Below are 16,017 nucleotides of genomic sequence, written 5' to 3'. Positions count from 1 at the left end.
ATCTGTCCATAGGACCTTACAGTAGTATCTGATAGTTTCCTGATCTGTCCATAGGACCTTACAGTAGTATCTGATAGTTTCTGATCTGTCCATAGGACCTTACAGTAGTATCTGATAGTTCCTGATCTGTCCATAGGACCTTACAGTAGTATCTGATAGTTCCTGATCTGTCCATAGGACCTTACAGTAGTATCTGATAGTTTCTGATCTGTCCATAGGACCTTACAGTAGTATCTGTGATAGTTCTGATCTGTCCATAGGACCTTACAGTAGTATTTGATAGTTCCTGATCTGTCCATAGGACCTTACAGTAGTATCTGATAGTTTCTGATCTGTCCATAGGACCTTACAGTAGTATTTGATAGTTTCTGATCTGTCCATAGGACCTTACAGTAGTATCTGGATAGTTTTCTGATCTGTCCATAGGACCTTACAGTAGTATCTGATAGTTTCTGATCTGTCCATAGGACCTTACAGTAGTATCTGTGATAGTTCCTGATCTGTCCATAGGACCTTACAGTAGTATCTGATAGTTTTCTGATCTGTCTATAGGACCTTACAGTAGTATCTGTGATAGTTCCTGATCTGTCCATAGGACCTTACAGTAGTATCTGATAGTTTTCTGATCTGTCCATAGGACCTTACAGTAGTATCTGATAGTTTCTGATCTGTCCATAGGACCTTACAGTAGTATCTGATAGTTTCTGATCTGTCCATAGGACCTTACAGTAGTATCTGATAGTTTCTGATCTGTCCATAGGACCTTACAGTAGTATCTGATTAGTTTCTGATCTGTCCATAGGACCTTACAGTAGTATCTGATAGTTCCTGATCTGTCCATAGGACCTTGCAGTAGTATCTGATAGTTCCTGATCTGTCCATAGGACCTTACAGTAGTATCTGATAGTTTCTGATCTGTCCATAGGACCTTACAGTAGTATCTGATAGTTTCTGATCTGTCCATAGGACCTTACAGTAGTATCTGATAGTTTCTGATCTGTCCATAGGACCTTACAGTAGTATCTGATAGTTTCTGATCTGTCCATAGGACCTTACAGTAGTATCTGATAGTTTCTGATCTGTCCATAGGACCTTACAGTAGTATCTGATAGTTTCTGATCTGTCCATATGACATCTTTGATAGTTCCTAAATTTCTTGCTGCTACCCCTTCTTCCTCACCTTGTCCCCTTGTGCTCCTTGTTGTCATACCCCGCTCCTTAGGCCCCCCCCCCCCTATATATTAGGTATGTATATAGGAACTATAGGTCTATATATAGTCCCTCCTTAGGCCCCGCCCCCCTATATATTAAATCAAATCAAATCAAATGTATTTATATAGCCCTTCGCCACATCAGCTGATATCTCAAAGTGCTGTACAGAAACCAAACCTAAAACCCCAAACAGCAAGCAATGCAGGTGTAGAAGCACATATTAGGAATGTGTAAAGGAACTACAGGTCTATATGTAGTCCCTCGTTAGGCCCCGCCCCCCTATATATTAGGTATGTATATAGTAACTACAGGTCTATATGTAGTCCCTCGTTAGGTCCCGCCCCCCCTATATATTAGGTATGTATATAGTAACTACAGGTCTATATGTAGTCCCTCGTTAGGTCCCGCCCCCCCTATATATTAGGTATGTATATAGGAACTACAGGTCTATATGTAGTCCCTCGTTAGGCCCCGCCCCCCCTATATATTAGGTATGTATATAGGAACTACAGGTCTATATGTAGTCCCTCGTTAGGCCCCGCCCCCCTATATATTAGGTATGTATATAGGAACTACAGGTCTATATGTAGTCCCTCGTTAGGCCCCGCCCCCCCTATATATTAGGTATGTATATAGGAACTACAGGTCTATATGTAGTTCCTCCTTAGGCCCCGCCCCCCTATATATTAGGTATGTATATAGGAACTACAGGTCTATATGTAGTTCCTCCTTAGGCCCCGCCCCCCTATATATTAGGTATGTATATAGGAACTACAGGTCTATATGTAGTTCCTTATTTTTCACTGCTCATCCTCTGTACTTACATATCCATGTGATTAACATCACAGATTACTTGTTCGGCTAAACTCATTATCAAGTCATATCCAGGCCTGTATTCCAACAGGCCATTTGCAGATGAGCCATGTAAAGAACTGCTAGCTACCTGCTACCTGCTAGGCTGAATGCTAACAGCTTGCCTGTTTGTTATAAGAGTATAAGTGATTATCTGCAGGTGTCAGTATTATATGAACAGCACTCCTTCCTTCCTCCTTCCTTCATCCATCCTCCTTCCTCCTGTACATGCTGAGTGTCTTCATGTTGTTGTGTCCCTCCATCTCAGCTCCACTGTGTTGTGGTTATCTCATCCAGGTTCCAGCAGCATCCAGCTGGAGCTTCAGACCCCCACAGGTTTGATCTGTCAGCCCCCCACCCCGCTAAGCAGCGACCACTTCTTTGACGAGGACGCTGGCCTAGACTCCCCCTCTAGAACGCCCACTAGACCATGTGACTTGTCACTCACCCAGACCACCAGCACCCCAGGCCCCGCCTCCCATGCTCAATCCCCCACAATGGTGGTAGAGGAAGACACCTCTGGACCTCTAGACTCCCGGGGAGCCGGGAAGGGCGCCGGGGAGGGTGCCGGGGAAGGCGGGGGCCCTAAAGTGACCTCCACTGAAGATGACACAGGGGTTAGCAGAGAGTCAGTGGCCTCATACAAGCCCCATAACAGGGAGGCAGGGCTGAGAGAGGAGGCTGAGCAGGATGTTGACATGGGGATGCTGATACATCAGATTGATCTTCCTCAGGGGGTGGTCAGGGAGGATGAGTGGCTGGCTGGAGCCAGAGGAGACCCATCAGAAACCCTGGGCTTTAGGCCTGCCCTGGGGGGAGAGGGGGTAGAGGGTGGTGTGTCTGGTCCTCCCGGGGAAGAGAAGGAGGAGGGGGAGTTGAGTGAGGAGAAGTTAAAGTCTCTGTTGGAGGAGATGGGGCTGGAGGAAGGCTCGGAGGACGAGGAGATGACGGAGGAAAGGATAAACGCCATCTTGTCTCAGGTTCAGCAGGCAGACAAAGATGTGATGTCATCACCTGCAGGTTGGCATAGTGAGACGTCCAGCGTGAACGTGGAGCCCCCGACACCTGGCCGCAGTCTGAGTGCTGAGGGCAACGACCTCCAGGACACCAGGTAGGATCTCATATTATTATTAAACATGAATAATGTTGTATATACAGGCTACATCCATGTTATTATACACCAGGCAGAACTTTCCCTCTTTGTCATGACAGCATTGTTTTGGTCTCTTTAAAGTCTGTTTATATGTGGTGAAGCCCAAGACATACACTACATCACCAGAAGTATGTGGACCTTTCAGATGACTGGTTTCACTATTTCAGCCACACCTGCTGACAGGTGGATAACATCAGCACACAGCCATGCAATCTCCATAGACAAACATTGCAAATAAAATGGCTTGTACTGGCTCAGTGACTTTCAATGTAACACCGTCATAGGATGCCACCTTTCCAACAAGTCAGTTCGTCAAATTTTTTTCCTTCTAGCTCTGCCCTGGTCAACTTAGAGAAGGGGACTGCCAAGTGCTGAAGGGGACTGCCAAGTGCTGAAGGGCGTAGTGCGTAAAAATCGTCTGTCCTCAGTTGCAACACTCACTACCGAGTTCCAAACTGCCTCTTGAAGCAACATCAGCACAAGAACTGTTTGTCGGGAGCTTCATGAAATGGGGTACCATGGCCTAGAAGCCGCACACAAGCCTAAGATCACCATGCGCGATGCCAAGCGTTGACTGGAGTGGTGTAAAGCTCGCCGCTATTGGACTCTCGATGGTGGAAACGCGTTCTCTGGAGTGATGAATCACACTTCACCATCTGGGAGTCCGACAGATGAATCTGGTTTTGGCGGATGCCAGGAGAACGCTACCTACCCCCAATGCATAGTGCCAACTGTAAAGTTTGGTGGATGAGGAATAATGGTTCATGGTTCGTTCCCCTTAGTTCCAGTGAACAGAGATCTTAATGCTACAGCATTCAATGACATTCTAGATGATTCTGTGCTTCCAACTTTGTGGCAACAGTTTGGGGAACGTCCTTTCCTGTTTCAGCATGACAATACCCCTGTGCACAAAGCGAGGTCTATACAGAAATGGTTTGTTGAGATCGGTGTGGAAGAACTTGACTGGCTGCACAGAGCCCTGACTTCAACTCCATCGAACACCTTTGGGATTAATTGAAATGCCGACTGCGAGCCAGGCCCTGCATAAATGTTCCAACATCTAGTGGAAGGCCTTCCCAGAAGAGTGGAGGCTGTTATAGCAGCAAAGGGAGGACCAACTGGAATGAGATGTTTGACGAGCAGGTGTCCACATACGTTTTGTCATGTAGTGTATTTCCACATTGCGTGGACAATGTTTTTCTAATTCTAATTGTAATCTCCCCGGCCCCCCCCTCTCCCCCTCCCCCCTCGCCCTCCCTCCCTCTCACACCCTCCCCTCTCCTCCTCTCTTCCCCTTCCTCTCTCCTCCCCCTGTCTCCCCCCTCCTCCCTCCCTCTCCCACCCTCCCCCTCCTCCTCTCTTCCCCTTCCTCTCTCCTCCCCCTGTCTCCCCCCTCCTCCCTCCCTCCCCCACCCTCCCCCTCCTCCTATCTTCCCCTTCCTCTCTCCTCCCCTGTCTCCCCACCTCCTCCTCTGCCCTCCCTCTCTCACCCTCCCTCTCCCTCTCTTCCCTTTTCCCTCTCCTCCCCCCCTCGCCCTCCCTCTCCCCCCCTCTTCTCTTCTCTTCCCCTTCCTCCCCCCTCCTCTCTTCCCCTTCCTCTCTCCTCCCCCTGTCTCCCCTCCTCCTCCCCAAGCCCTGTGAATTCCCTGGACTCCCTGACGACATCACCTGTCCGACCAGCAGAGAAATCCAATGGAGACCACACTGACTTCCTGTCCCAGCCCGGGTCACATCCTGAGGCCCAGGGTTCATCCAACGGGGTGAAGGGTCATGGCCAGGTCGAGGACGAGGGAAGGGCGTCAGCGTCACAAGGAGGGCAGGAAGAGGGAAGCAGAAGGACTCTGGAAGAGGACAGCACAGCAGGACCAAGCAGCAAGGAGCAGCAGCAGGAGGAGGGAGGAGTGCAGGGGTCACAGCACAAAGTCCAGGTAACTACACATCATGACTCTGCTGTTAGTCCAGGTAACTCTACACATCATGACTCTGCTGTTAGTCCAGGTAACTCTACACATCATGACTCTGCTGTTAGTCCAGGTAACTCTACACATCATGACTCTGCTGTTAGTCCAGGTAACTCTACACATCATGACTCTGCTGTTAGTCCAGGTAACTCTACACATCATGACTCTGCTGTTAGTCCAGGTAACTCTACACATCATGACTCTGCTGTTAGTCCAGGTAACTCTACACATCATGACTCTGCTGTTAGTCCAGGTAACTACACATCATGACTCTGCTGTTAGTCCAGGTAACTCTACACATCATGACCCTGCTGTTAGTCCAGGTAACTCTACACATCATGACTCTGCTGTTAGTCCAGGTAACTCTACACATCATGACTCTGCTGTTAGTCCAGGTAACTATACACATCATGACTCTGCTGTTAGTCCAGGTAACTCTACACATCATGACTCTGCTGTTAGTCCAGGTAACTACACATCATGACTCTGCTGTTAGTCCAGGTAACTCTACACATCATGACTCTGCTGTTAGTCCAGGTAACTCTACACATCATGACTCTGCTGTTAGTCCAGGTAACTCTACACATCATGACTCTGCTGTTAGTCCAGGTAACTCTACACATAATGACTCTGCTGTTAGTCCAGGTAACTACACATCATGACTCTGCTGTTAGTCCAGGTAACTACACATCATGACTCTGCTGTTAGTCCAGGTAACTCTACCCATCATGACTGCTGTTAGTCCAGGTAACTCTACACATCATGACTCTGCTGTTAGTCCAGGTAACTCTACACATCATGACTCTGCTGTTAGTCCAGGTAACTCTACACATCATGACTCTGCTGTTAGTCCAGGTAACTCTACACATCATGACTCTGCTGTTAGTCCAGGTAACTCTACACATCATGACTCTGCTGTTAGTCCAGGTAACTATACACATCATGACTCTGCTGTTAGTCCAGGTAACTCTACACATCATGACTCTGCTGTTAGTCCAGGTAACTACACATCATGACTCTGCTGTTAGTCCAGGTAACTCTACACATCATGACTCTGCTGTTAGTCCAGGTAACTCTACACATCATGACTGCTGTTAGTCCAGGTAACTCTACACATCATGACTCTGCTGTTAGTCCAGGTAACTCTACACATCATGACTCTGCTATTAGTCCAGGTAACTCTACTCATCATGACTCTGCTTTTAGTCCAGGTAACTCTACACATCATGTCTCTGCTGTTAGTCCAGGTAACTCTACACATCATGACTGCTGTTAGTCCAGGTAACTCTACACATCATGACTCTGTGCTGTTATTGTGGACATGGCTGTTCTTCTGTTCTCATCTCACTCACAAGGTTTATGTGTTATGAGAAAGACCAATGTACTCTGATTTCTAGCTGGTGAAGACCACGTTCAATGGATCAAGGTGGAAAACAAATGCATCTTCTTCACTTCTTCACTTTTAACCCTTGTGGCTGGACAGTGTATTTCTTTAAGACGAACCTCTGAGTCAGGATCTAAAATCATTCCTGTCAGTCAGGATCTATGACAGGGCTGTTCTGAACCACATGTCAGACAGGGTCTATGACAGGGCTGTTCTGAACTACAGGTCAGACAGGATCTATGACAGGGCTGTTCTGAACTACAGGTCAGACAGGATCTATGACAGGGCTGTTCTGAACTACAGGTCAGACAGGGTCTATGACAGGGCTGTTCTGAACTACATGTCAGACAGGATCTATGACAGGACTGTTCTGAACTACAGGTCAGACAGGATCTATGACAGGGCTGTTCTGAACTACATGTCAGACAGGATCTATGACAGGGCTGTTCTGAACCACATGTCAGTTGCAACGCAGGACATAGTTGTTACTGTGAAGTCAGAGCCCTAACCCTGCCTGGTTCATCAGGAGGGTGGTAGAGATAAGGAGACCAGCTCTGATGAGGAACGGACTGTCACCACCAAGGTGTACCGACGGAGGGTCATTCTGAAGGTACCTGGCCTGCTTGTGGCACTGAGTGGTGTGTTGCCCCAGTGAGGCCTGTGCTGTTATCAATGTGCTGTCTGTCTGTGTGGCCTGGGCCTGTCTGTCTGTCTGTGTGGCCTGTCTGTCTGTGTGGCCTGGGCCTGTGTGGCTTAGGCCTGTCTGTCTGTGTGGCCTGGGCCTGTCTGTCTGTGTGGCCTGGGCCTGTCTGTCTGTGTGGCCTGGGCCGGATGTGACAGTCAGGCTCTACAGGAACCTAGAGCTCTGCTGCCTTTCTGCTTGACCAGCTGTTCCCAACTAGCTGTAGCTACTGGCTGACTGGGTTGATCTGTTCACGGCTAGTTCTACTGTCCATGTGGTATTAGCTAGTGAATGACAGTAGCACTCACCAGCTCTGGAGACTTCGGCATGTTTTACATCCATCTACTTCCTAGCCTGTCTTCATTTTAACATCAAAGATTTGACAGGTTTCATATCACAGCAAGAATTCACACTCACATTGTTCCAGATCATTCTATCATCACATCATTCTAATATATGTAGTTAAACTCAGTCTTTCATCATGGCTTGCATACTGTTGATGTTGGCTTGTGTTTTCAGTTCCATGTACAATGTTACCATCACCAGCTGTGGTTTTCTCTGGATCCCTCTACGAAGTTAATCTTATGTGACATAGTCATTTAATGTTCTGTGTGTTTATTTGATGACTGGTGGTATTAAAGGGTCATGTTGTGGCAGTGCTTTTTGCAAGCTGGATGGAGCTTTGTGTTGCTATTGTCCCTAGGGCAGGTAAACTAACCTCAGGTAAACTAACCTCAGGTAAACTAATGATGACAGGTAAACTAACGTCAGGCAAACTAAACTCAGGCAAACTAAACTCAGGTAAACTAACCGCAGGTAAACTAATGATGACAGGTAAACTAAACTCAGGTAAACTAAACTCAGGTAAACTAAACTCAGGTAAACTAAACTCAGGTAAACTAACCGCAGGTAAACTAATGATGACAGGTAAACTAACGTCAGGCAAACTAAACTCAGGCAAACTAAACTCAGGTAAACTAATGATGACAGGTAAACTAACGTCAGGTAAACTAAACTCAGGTAAACTAACCGCAAGTAAACTAATGATGACAGGTAAACTAAACTCAGGTGAACTAAACTCAGGTAAACTAATGATGACAGGTAAACTAACGTCAGGTAAACTAAACTCATGTAAACTAACCTCAGGTAAACTAACCTCTGGTAAACTAATGATGACAGGTAAACTAACGTCAGGTAAACTAAACTCAGGTAAACTAACCGCAAGTAAACTAATGATGACAGGTAAACTAAACTCAGGTGAACTAAACTCAGGTAAACTAATGATGACAGGTAAACTAACGTCAGGTAAACTAAACTCATGTAAACTAACCTCAGGTAAACTAACCTCTGGTAAACTAATGATGACAGGTAAACTAACGTCAGGTAAACTAAACTCATGTAAACTAACGTCAGGTAAACTAAACTCATGTAAACTAAACTCAGGTAAACTAAACTCAAGTAAACTAATGATGACAGGTAAACTAACGTCAGGTAAACTAAACTCATGTAAACTAACCTCAGGTAAACTAATGATGACAGGTAAACTAACGTCAGGTAAACTAATGACGACAGGGAAACTAACGTCAGGCAAACTAAACTCAGGTAAACTAAACTCAGGTAAACTAACCTCAGGTAAACTAATGACGACAGGGAAACTAACGTCAGGCAAACTAAACTCAGGTAAACTGACCTCAGGTAAACTAATGATGACAGGTAAACTAAACTCAGGTACTCTAAATTCAGGTAAACTGAACTCAGGTAAACTAATGATGACAGGTAAACTAACGTCAGGTAAACTAAACTCATGTAAACTAAACTCATGTAAACTAACGTCAGGTAAACTAAACTCATGTAAACTAAACTCATGTAAACTAACCTCAGGTAAACTAACCTCAGGTAAACTAATGATGACAGGTAAACTAACGTCAGGTAAACTAACGTCAGGTAAACTAACCTCAGGTAAACTAACATCAGGTAAACTAATGATGACAGGTAAACTAACCTCAGGTAAACTAAACTCAGGTAAACTAACCTCAGGTAAACTAATGATGACAGGTAAACTAACGTCAGGTAAACTAAACTCATGTAAACTAAACTCTGATAAACTAATGGTGACAGTTAAACTAACATCAGGTAAACTAAACTCATGTAAACTAACCTCAGGTAAACTAACCTCAAGTAAACTAATGATGACAGGTAAACTAACGTCAGGCAAACTAAACTCAGGCAAACTAAACTCAGGTAAACTAACCTCAGGTAAACTAATGATGACAGATAAACTAAACTCAGGTAAACTAAACTCAGGTAAACTAACCTCAAGTAAACTAATGATGACAGGTAAACTAACATCAGGCAAAGTAAACTCAGGTAAACTAACCTCAGGTAAACTAATGATGACAGGCAAACTAACGTAAGGCAAACTAAACTCAGGTAAACTAAACTCAGGTAAACTAACCTCAGGTAAACTAAACTCAGGTAAACTAACATCAGGCAAAATAACCTCAGGTAAACTAAACTCAGGTAAACTAACGTCAGGCAAACTAACCTCAGGTAAACTAATGATGACAGGCAAACTAACGTCAGGTAAACTAATGATGACCGGTAAACTAACCTCAGGTAAACTAATGATGACAGGCAAACTAACGTCAGGTAAACTAATGATGACCGGTAAACTAACCTCAGGTAAACTAATGATGACAGGTAAATCCTACCATATCATTCTCAGGGAGAACAGGCCAGAAACATCCCTGTGGAGTCAGTGACAGAAGAGCAGTTCACAGACGAGGATGGAAACATAGTCACCCGAAAAGTAACTGCTGTACCCCCCTTCACTACACACCGCACACCCCTATTACATCATCACCCTGTCCTCTTCTGATATCACCTGAACATCTCCCCCATGCCCATCCTCCCCATCTCCAACCCCCATCCCCATTCCTCTGTCCTAACATGACTTTATACCCCTCCACTCCTAAGGTCATCAGGAAAGTAGTACGTCGTATTGCTGCAACGTCAACTACTTTTACTGCTACTACAGAGGAGGTGAAAGCAGGAGGAGCAGTAGGAGAAGCAGTAGGAAGAGGAGAAGCAGCAGGAGGAGGAGGAGGCCGGAAGGAAAATAAGGGCAGGAAGAGAAACAAGCGCTCCCGAGGAGGCCCTAAGGCAGAGCACGAGAGCTCTAAGGGTCAGAGGGGAAAGACTGAGGTTTGCTCCATGATCATAGAGTAGACTGAAGTGTGGTGTTGACACTAACGGTAGACTAGTAGTGGAGAGAGTTCCAACTAAACAGTAGACTAGTAGTGGAGAGAGTTCCAACTAGACAGACTAGTAGTGGAGAGAGTTCCAACTAGACAGTAGACTAGTAGTGGAGAGAGTTCCAACTAGACAGTAGACTAGTAGTGGAGAGAGTTCCAACTAGACAGTAGACTAGTAGTGGAGAGAGTTCCAACTAGACAGTAGACTAGTAGTGGAGAGAGTTCCAACTAGACAGTAGACTAGTAGGGGAGAGAGTTCCAACTAGACAGTAGACTAGTAGTGGAGAGAGTTCCAACTAGACAGTAGACTAGTAGTGGAGAGAGTTCCAACTAGACAGTAGACTAGTAGTGGAGAGAGTTCCAACTAGACAGTAGACTAGTAGTGGAGAGAGTTCCAACTAGACAGTAGACTAGTAGTGGAGAGAGTTCCAACTAGACAGTAGACTAGTAGTGGAGAGAGTTCCAACTAGACAGTAGACTAGTAGTGGAGAGAGTTCCAAATAGACGGTAGACTAGTAGTGGAGAGAGTTCCAACTAGACGGTAGACTAGTAGTGGAGAGAGTTCCAACTAGACGGTAGACTAGTAGTGGAGAGAGTTCCAACTAGACGGTAGACTAGTAGTGGAGAGAGTTCCAACTAGACGGTAGACTAGTAGTGGAGAGAGTTCCAACTAGACAGTAGACTAGTAGTGGAGAGAGTTCCAACTAGACAGTAGACTAGTAGTGGAGAGAGTTCCAACTAGACAGTAGACTAGTAGTGGAGAGAGTTCCAACTAGACAGTAGACTAGTAGTGGAGAGAGTTCCAACTAGACGGTAGACTAGTAGTGGAGAGAGTTCCAACTAGACGGTAGACTAGTAGTGGAGATAATTCCAACTAGACGGTAGACTAGTAGTTGAGAGAATTCCAACTAGACAGTAGACACTGACGGTAGACTAGCAGTGTGGAATGCTTCAGAGTGCTGTGGTGTGTGGTTGTCAGACAGCTCAGTTCAACGTGAAGCGATCAGAGAGCTCATTCTGACCTGCTGTCAGTGTGATGTCATTGGACTGTCAGTGTTTACTATGAACCTGATGGTGGAGTGATGCCAATCAGCTGGATGTAGTGAATTAACAACTCCCTTAGTGTTTTCTTTCTGCATGTCTAGAACACTAGTGGAGAAGAGTTCCAGTCTGCCTGGTGTTTCTTTCTTTCTGCATGTCTAGGACACTAGTGGAGAAGAGTTCCAGTCTGCCTGGTGTTTCTTTCTTTCAGCATGTCTAGGACACTAGTGGAGAAGAGTTCCAGTCTGCCTGGTCTGTGTGTTCTGCGGGCCTGCCCCTCATTCTGCCATCGTCCTGTCTAACCCCTCTCTCTGTGTGTTGCAGTCTGAAGAAGGGTCAGGGTCGAAGGTGAAAAAGAAGCAAGTGGAAAAGGATCAATGATAACAGTCGTGTGCTCAACCTGGTACGTACAAGTATGGAGCTCAGGACTGATAGAATATGGAGGGAAATGGGGATCACTTAACACTACAGCCGGGTGGTATCCTGTCTGGATCCATTATCCTTTCGGAACCAGGACAGGCTCAGCCTGGATCCATTATCCTGTCGGATCCAGCAACTGGCTGTCTGGATTCATTATCCTGTCAGATCCAGCAACCGGCTGTCTGGATCCATTATCCTGTTCGGATCCAGCAACCCGGCTGTCTGGATCCATTATCCTGTCGGATCCAGGACAGGCTCAGTCTGGATCCATCATCCTGTCGGATCCAGCAACCGGCTGTCTGGATCCATTATCCTGTCGGATCCAGGACAGGCTCAGTCTGGATCCATCATCCTGTCGGATCCAGCAACCGGCTGTCTGGATCCATTATCCTGTCGGATCCAGCAACCGGCTGTCTGGATCCATTATCCTGTCGGCTCCAGGACAGGCTCAGTCTGGATCCATCATCCTGTCGGATCCAGGACAGGCTCAGTCTGGATCCATTATCCTGTCGGATCCAGGACAGGCTCAGTCTGGATCCATTATCCTGTTGTCTCCAGGACATGCTCAGTTTGGATCCATTATCCTGTCAGATCCAGGAACCAGCTGTCTTGATCCATTGTCCTGTCGGATCCAGCAACCGGCTGTCTGGATCCATTATCCTAACCCTAACCCTACTGACAACATGCTAACTCAGTCCCCTATCGATGTGACCCTACTGACAACATGCTAACTCAGCCTCCTAGAGATGTAACCCTACTAACAGCATGCTAACTCAGCCCCCTAGAGATGTGACCCTATTGACAACATGCTAACTCAGCCCTCTAGAGATGTGACCCTACTGACAACGTGCCAACTCAGCCCTATATAGATGTGACCCTACTGACAGCATGCTAACTCTGCCCTATATAGATGTGACCCTACTGACAACGTGCCAACTCAGCCCTATATAGATGTGACCCTACTGACAACATGCTAACTCAGCCTCCTAGAGATGTGACCCTACTGACAACATGCTAACTCAGCCCCCTATAGATGTGACCCTACTGACAACATGCTAACTCAGCCCTCTAGAGATGTGACCCTACTGACAACATGCTAACTCAGCCTCCTAGAGATGTGACCCTACTGACAACATGCTAACTCAGCCCCCTAGAGATGTGACCCTATTGACAACATGCTAACTCAGCCCTCTAGAGATGTGACCCTACTGACAACATGCTAACTCAGCCTCCTAGAGATGTGACCCTACTGACAACATGCTAACTCAGCCCCCTAGAGATGTGACCCTATTGACAACATGCTAACTCAGCCCTCTAGAGATGTGACCCTACTGACAACATGCTAACTCAGCCTCCTAGAGATGTGACCCTACTGACAACATGCTAACTCAGCCCCCTATCGATGTGACCCTACTGACAACATGCTAACTCAGCCTCCTAGAGATGTGACCGTACTGACAACATGCTAACTCAGCCCCCTAGAGATGTGACCCTACTGACAACATGCTAACTCAGCCCCCTAGAGATGTGACCCTACTGACAACATGCTAACTCAGCCCCCTATAGATGTGACCCTACTGACAACATGCTAACTCACACTTTCTGAGGGCCTTGCAGTCTTGTTAGTTTAGCTGGTTGGTGCAGTTGGTTAATCAAGAGAGACAAACTATTCACAACATACACAGTGGTGAGAGAATTAAACTCATGTTGATCTAAATCACCTATCATATGTTTTTTGTTTTGCAGGTTTGTTGATGTTTCATGACTTCCTGGAAGGGTTATGACTGGAACTTGAAGCAGGAGAACAGCCAATCAGAACGTGTGTCTGCAGCTTTCACGTTAACGCATGGTTTTACAGCAAGACCACTTTATTTGATTTCGCATGAGCATGAAAAACATACTTTTCTGTCCACAACCTGGGCTCCAGTCATGACCTGTTGTTACCACGGTGACAGGAGAACAGGGGTGTGGTCTGCTCCATCATGGCGTCAGGACAACAGTAGCCACGCCTCCAAGCATCTCTCGGACCAATGAGGTACAACAGGACGTTTGATTGACAGATTAGAGGAACACTTGGAGTCACCTTCTACAAGCCTTATATATTCTGTCCTGTAGCCACACCACTGGGGTGGGTGTATAATGTGGTTGTGTTTTTTAATAACAACGGGTGGTTTGGTTGTATATAAATGACACTGTAAAAACTTCTGAAGTTAGTCACTGATAGTTTGTTTTCTGCACTGGTAGGACAGCTTCGCAAAGCATTGGAATGAAATGCCTATATTGATTCCAACTTTATGAAAATGCTTGGGTGTTACTGCACATGTCTAATTATCAGCAGGAAATATTTGTCAAATCGAAATGGTAGCTTGATTTTAACCTAACTCCACTGCAACTCTCAAACATCACTTCTGTGAACATATTTCCTCAGAGTAATAATATTTTGATGCATGAGATTCACCTGGTTTGACTTAGTTTTCCTCATTTGCGAACATTGTATTATGAAATAAGGTGTTACTTCTATCAGTGTCTGTCTACTCTGCTCTGGCACTGACTGTTTTAAAGAGACATGAACACACAGCCACCTGGGGGACAGCAGGACAGAGAGGGAGACTTCATTCTAATGCTTTATGAGGGCCCACTGTGTAACATGGAATATGCCTCTACTATTAAAGACGTGGAGATATGAGAGCTCCCAATATATAATGTAGACTGTCACATTGGAAAGGGTTAGAGAGGTATTACCCCAATATATAATGTAGACTGTCACATTGGAAAGGGTTAGATAACTTTTACCCCAATATATAATGTAGACTGTCACATTGAAAAGGGTTAGAGAGGTATTACCCCAATATATAATGTAGACTGTCACATTGGAAAGGGTTAGATAACTTTTACCCCAATATATAATGTAGACTGTCACATTGAAAAGGGTTAGAGAGGTATTACCCCAATATATAATGTAGACTGTCACATTGGAAAGGGTTAGATAACTTTTACCCCAATATATAATGTAGACTGACACATTGAAAAGGGTTAGAGGTATTACCCCAATATATAATGTAGACTGACACATTGGAAAGGGTTAGATAACTTTTACCCCAATATATAATGTAGACTGACACATTGGAAAGAGTTAGATAACTTTTACCCCAATATATAATGTAGACTGACACATTGGAAAGGGTTAGAGAGGTATTACCCCAATATATAATGTAGACTGACACATTGGAAAGGGTTAGAGAGCGTTTACCCCAATATATAATGTAGACTGACACATTGGAAAGGGTTAGAGAGGTATTACCCCAATATATAATGTAGACTGACACATTGGAAAGGGTTAGAGAGGTATTACCCCAATATATAATGTAGACTGACACATTGGAAAGGGTTAGAGAGCGTTTACCCCAATATATAATGTAGACTGACACATTGGAAAGGGTTAGAGAGCGTTTACCCCAATATATAATGTAGACTGACACATTGGAAAGGGTTAACAGTTCTCATGCGTATTTGCTCCAATCATTGGTCATTATTTTAGCAGTGTAATGTTATGTTCTAAGCCTGCTGCAGTTTAAAGGGGCATTGTTTCTTTGGGGTTTGGTGCCATATTTCCTTCCGTTGATTCTCTTCATATGAGACCACCTAAAGCATTGATTGATGATCTGGTAACACATGACAACCAACATGGATGATCCCATTCATTATTTAAGCAGAAATAAATTGTGTTTAAACTGAAACAGTCTGAGGTTGTTTTCATCCATCTCTACAGTATGTTCCAAATACTTTGGGGGATTTTATTTAACAATTATTTAACAATTGAATAACATACACATACATAATGTTTGAATATTGTCCAGTTATGAGGTTGACTTACACTGAGAATACAAAACATTAGGAACACCTGCTCTTTCAATGACAGAAGGATCAGGTGAATCCAGGAGAAAGCAATGATCCCTTATTGATGTCACTTGTTAAATCCATTTCAATCAGTTTTTTTTTAAATATTTTTTTTCATTTATCTGTTATTTTACCAGGTAAGTTGACTGAGAACACGTTCT

General features: G+C 45.0%; 1 protein-coding gene across 3 annotated transcripts; it reads left to right on the top strand.

Moving 5' to 3' along the window:
• Positions 1–1,918: 1,918 nt before the first annotated feature.
• Positions 1,919–15,696, top strand: LOC116371374 (ankyrin-3-like). 3 transcript variants are annotated; one of them, XM_031820212.1, is made up of 7 exons: positions 1,919–3,175; positions 4,851–5,145; positions 7,089–7,172; positions 9,970–10,053; positions 10,221–10,448; positions 11,864–11,942; positions 13,706–15,696. In XM_031820212.1, the coding sequence occupies exons 1-6, from the start codon at positions 2,238–2,240 to the stop codon at positions 11,918–11,920; spliced, it is 1,686 nt and encodes a 561-aa protein (XP_031676072.1). In that variant the 5' UTR covers positions 1,919–2,237; the 3' UTR covers positions 11,921–11,942; positions 13,706–15,696. The 3 variants fall into 3 exon arrangements, 1 of the variants encoding a protein (XP_031676072.1); XR_004208935.1 differs by lacking the exons at positions 1,919–3,175; positions 4,851–5,145; positions 7,089–7,172; positions 11,864–11,942; positions 13,706–15,696 and adding an exon at positions 7,179–7,982 and having other exon boundaries at positions 8,154–10,053; positions 10,221–10,260; XR_004208934.1 differs by lacking the exons at positions 1,919–3,175; positions 4,851–5,145; positions 7,089–7,172; positions 11,864–11,942; positions 13,706–15,696 and adding an exon at positions 7,179–9,860 and having other exon boundaries at positions 9,927–10,053; positions 10,221–10,260.
• The last annotated feature ends 321 nt before the right edge of the window (positions 15,697–16,017 follow it).

The sequence above is a fragment of the Oncorhynchus kisutch genome, unplaced genomic scaffold (genome assembly GCF_002021735.2).
Source record: "Oncorhynchus kisutch isolate 150728-3 unplaced genomic scaffold, Okis_V2 scaffold3146, whole genome shotgun sequence".
In the NCBI taxonomy this organism is placed as follows: domain Eukaryota; kingdom Metazoa; phylum Chordata; class Actinopteri; order Salmoniformes; family Salmonidae; genus Oncorhynchus; species Oncorhynchus kisutch.
The sequence above is the reverse complement of the archived record's forward strand: the minus strand, read 5'-3'. Positions and strand labels throughout refer to the sequence as shown.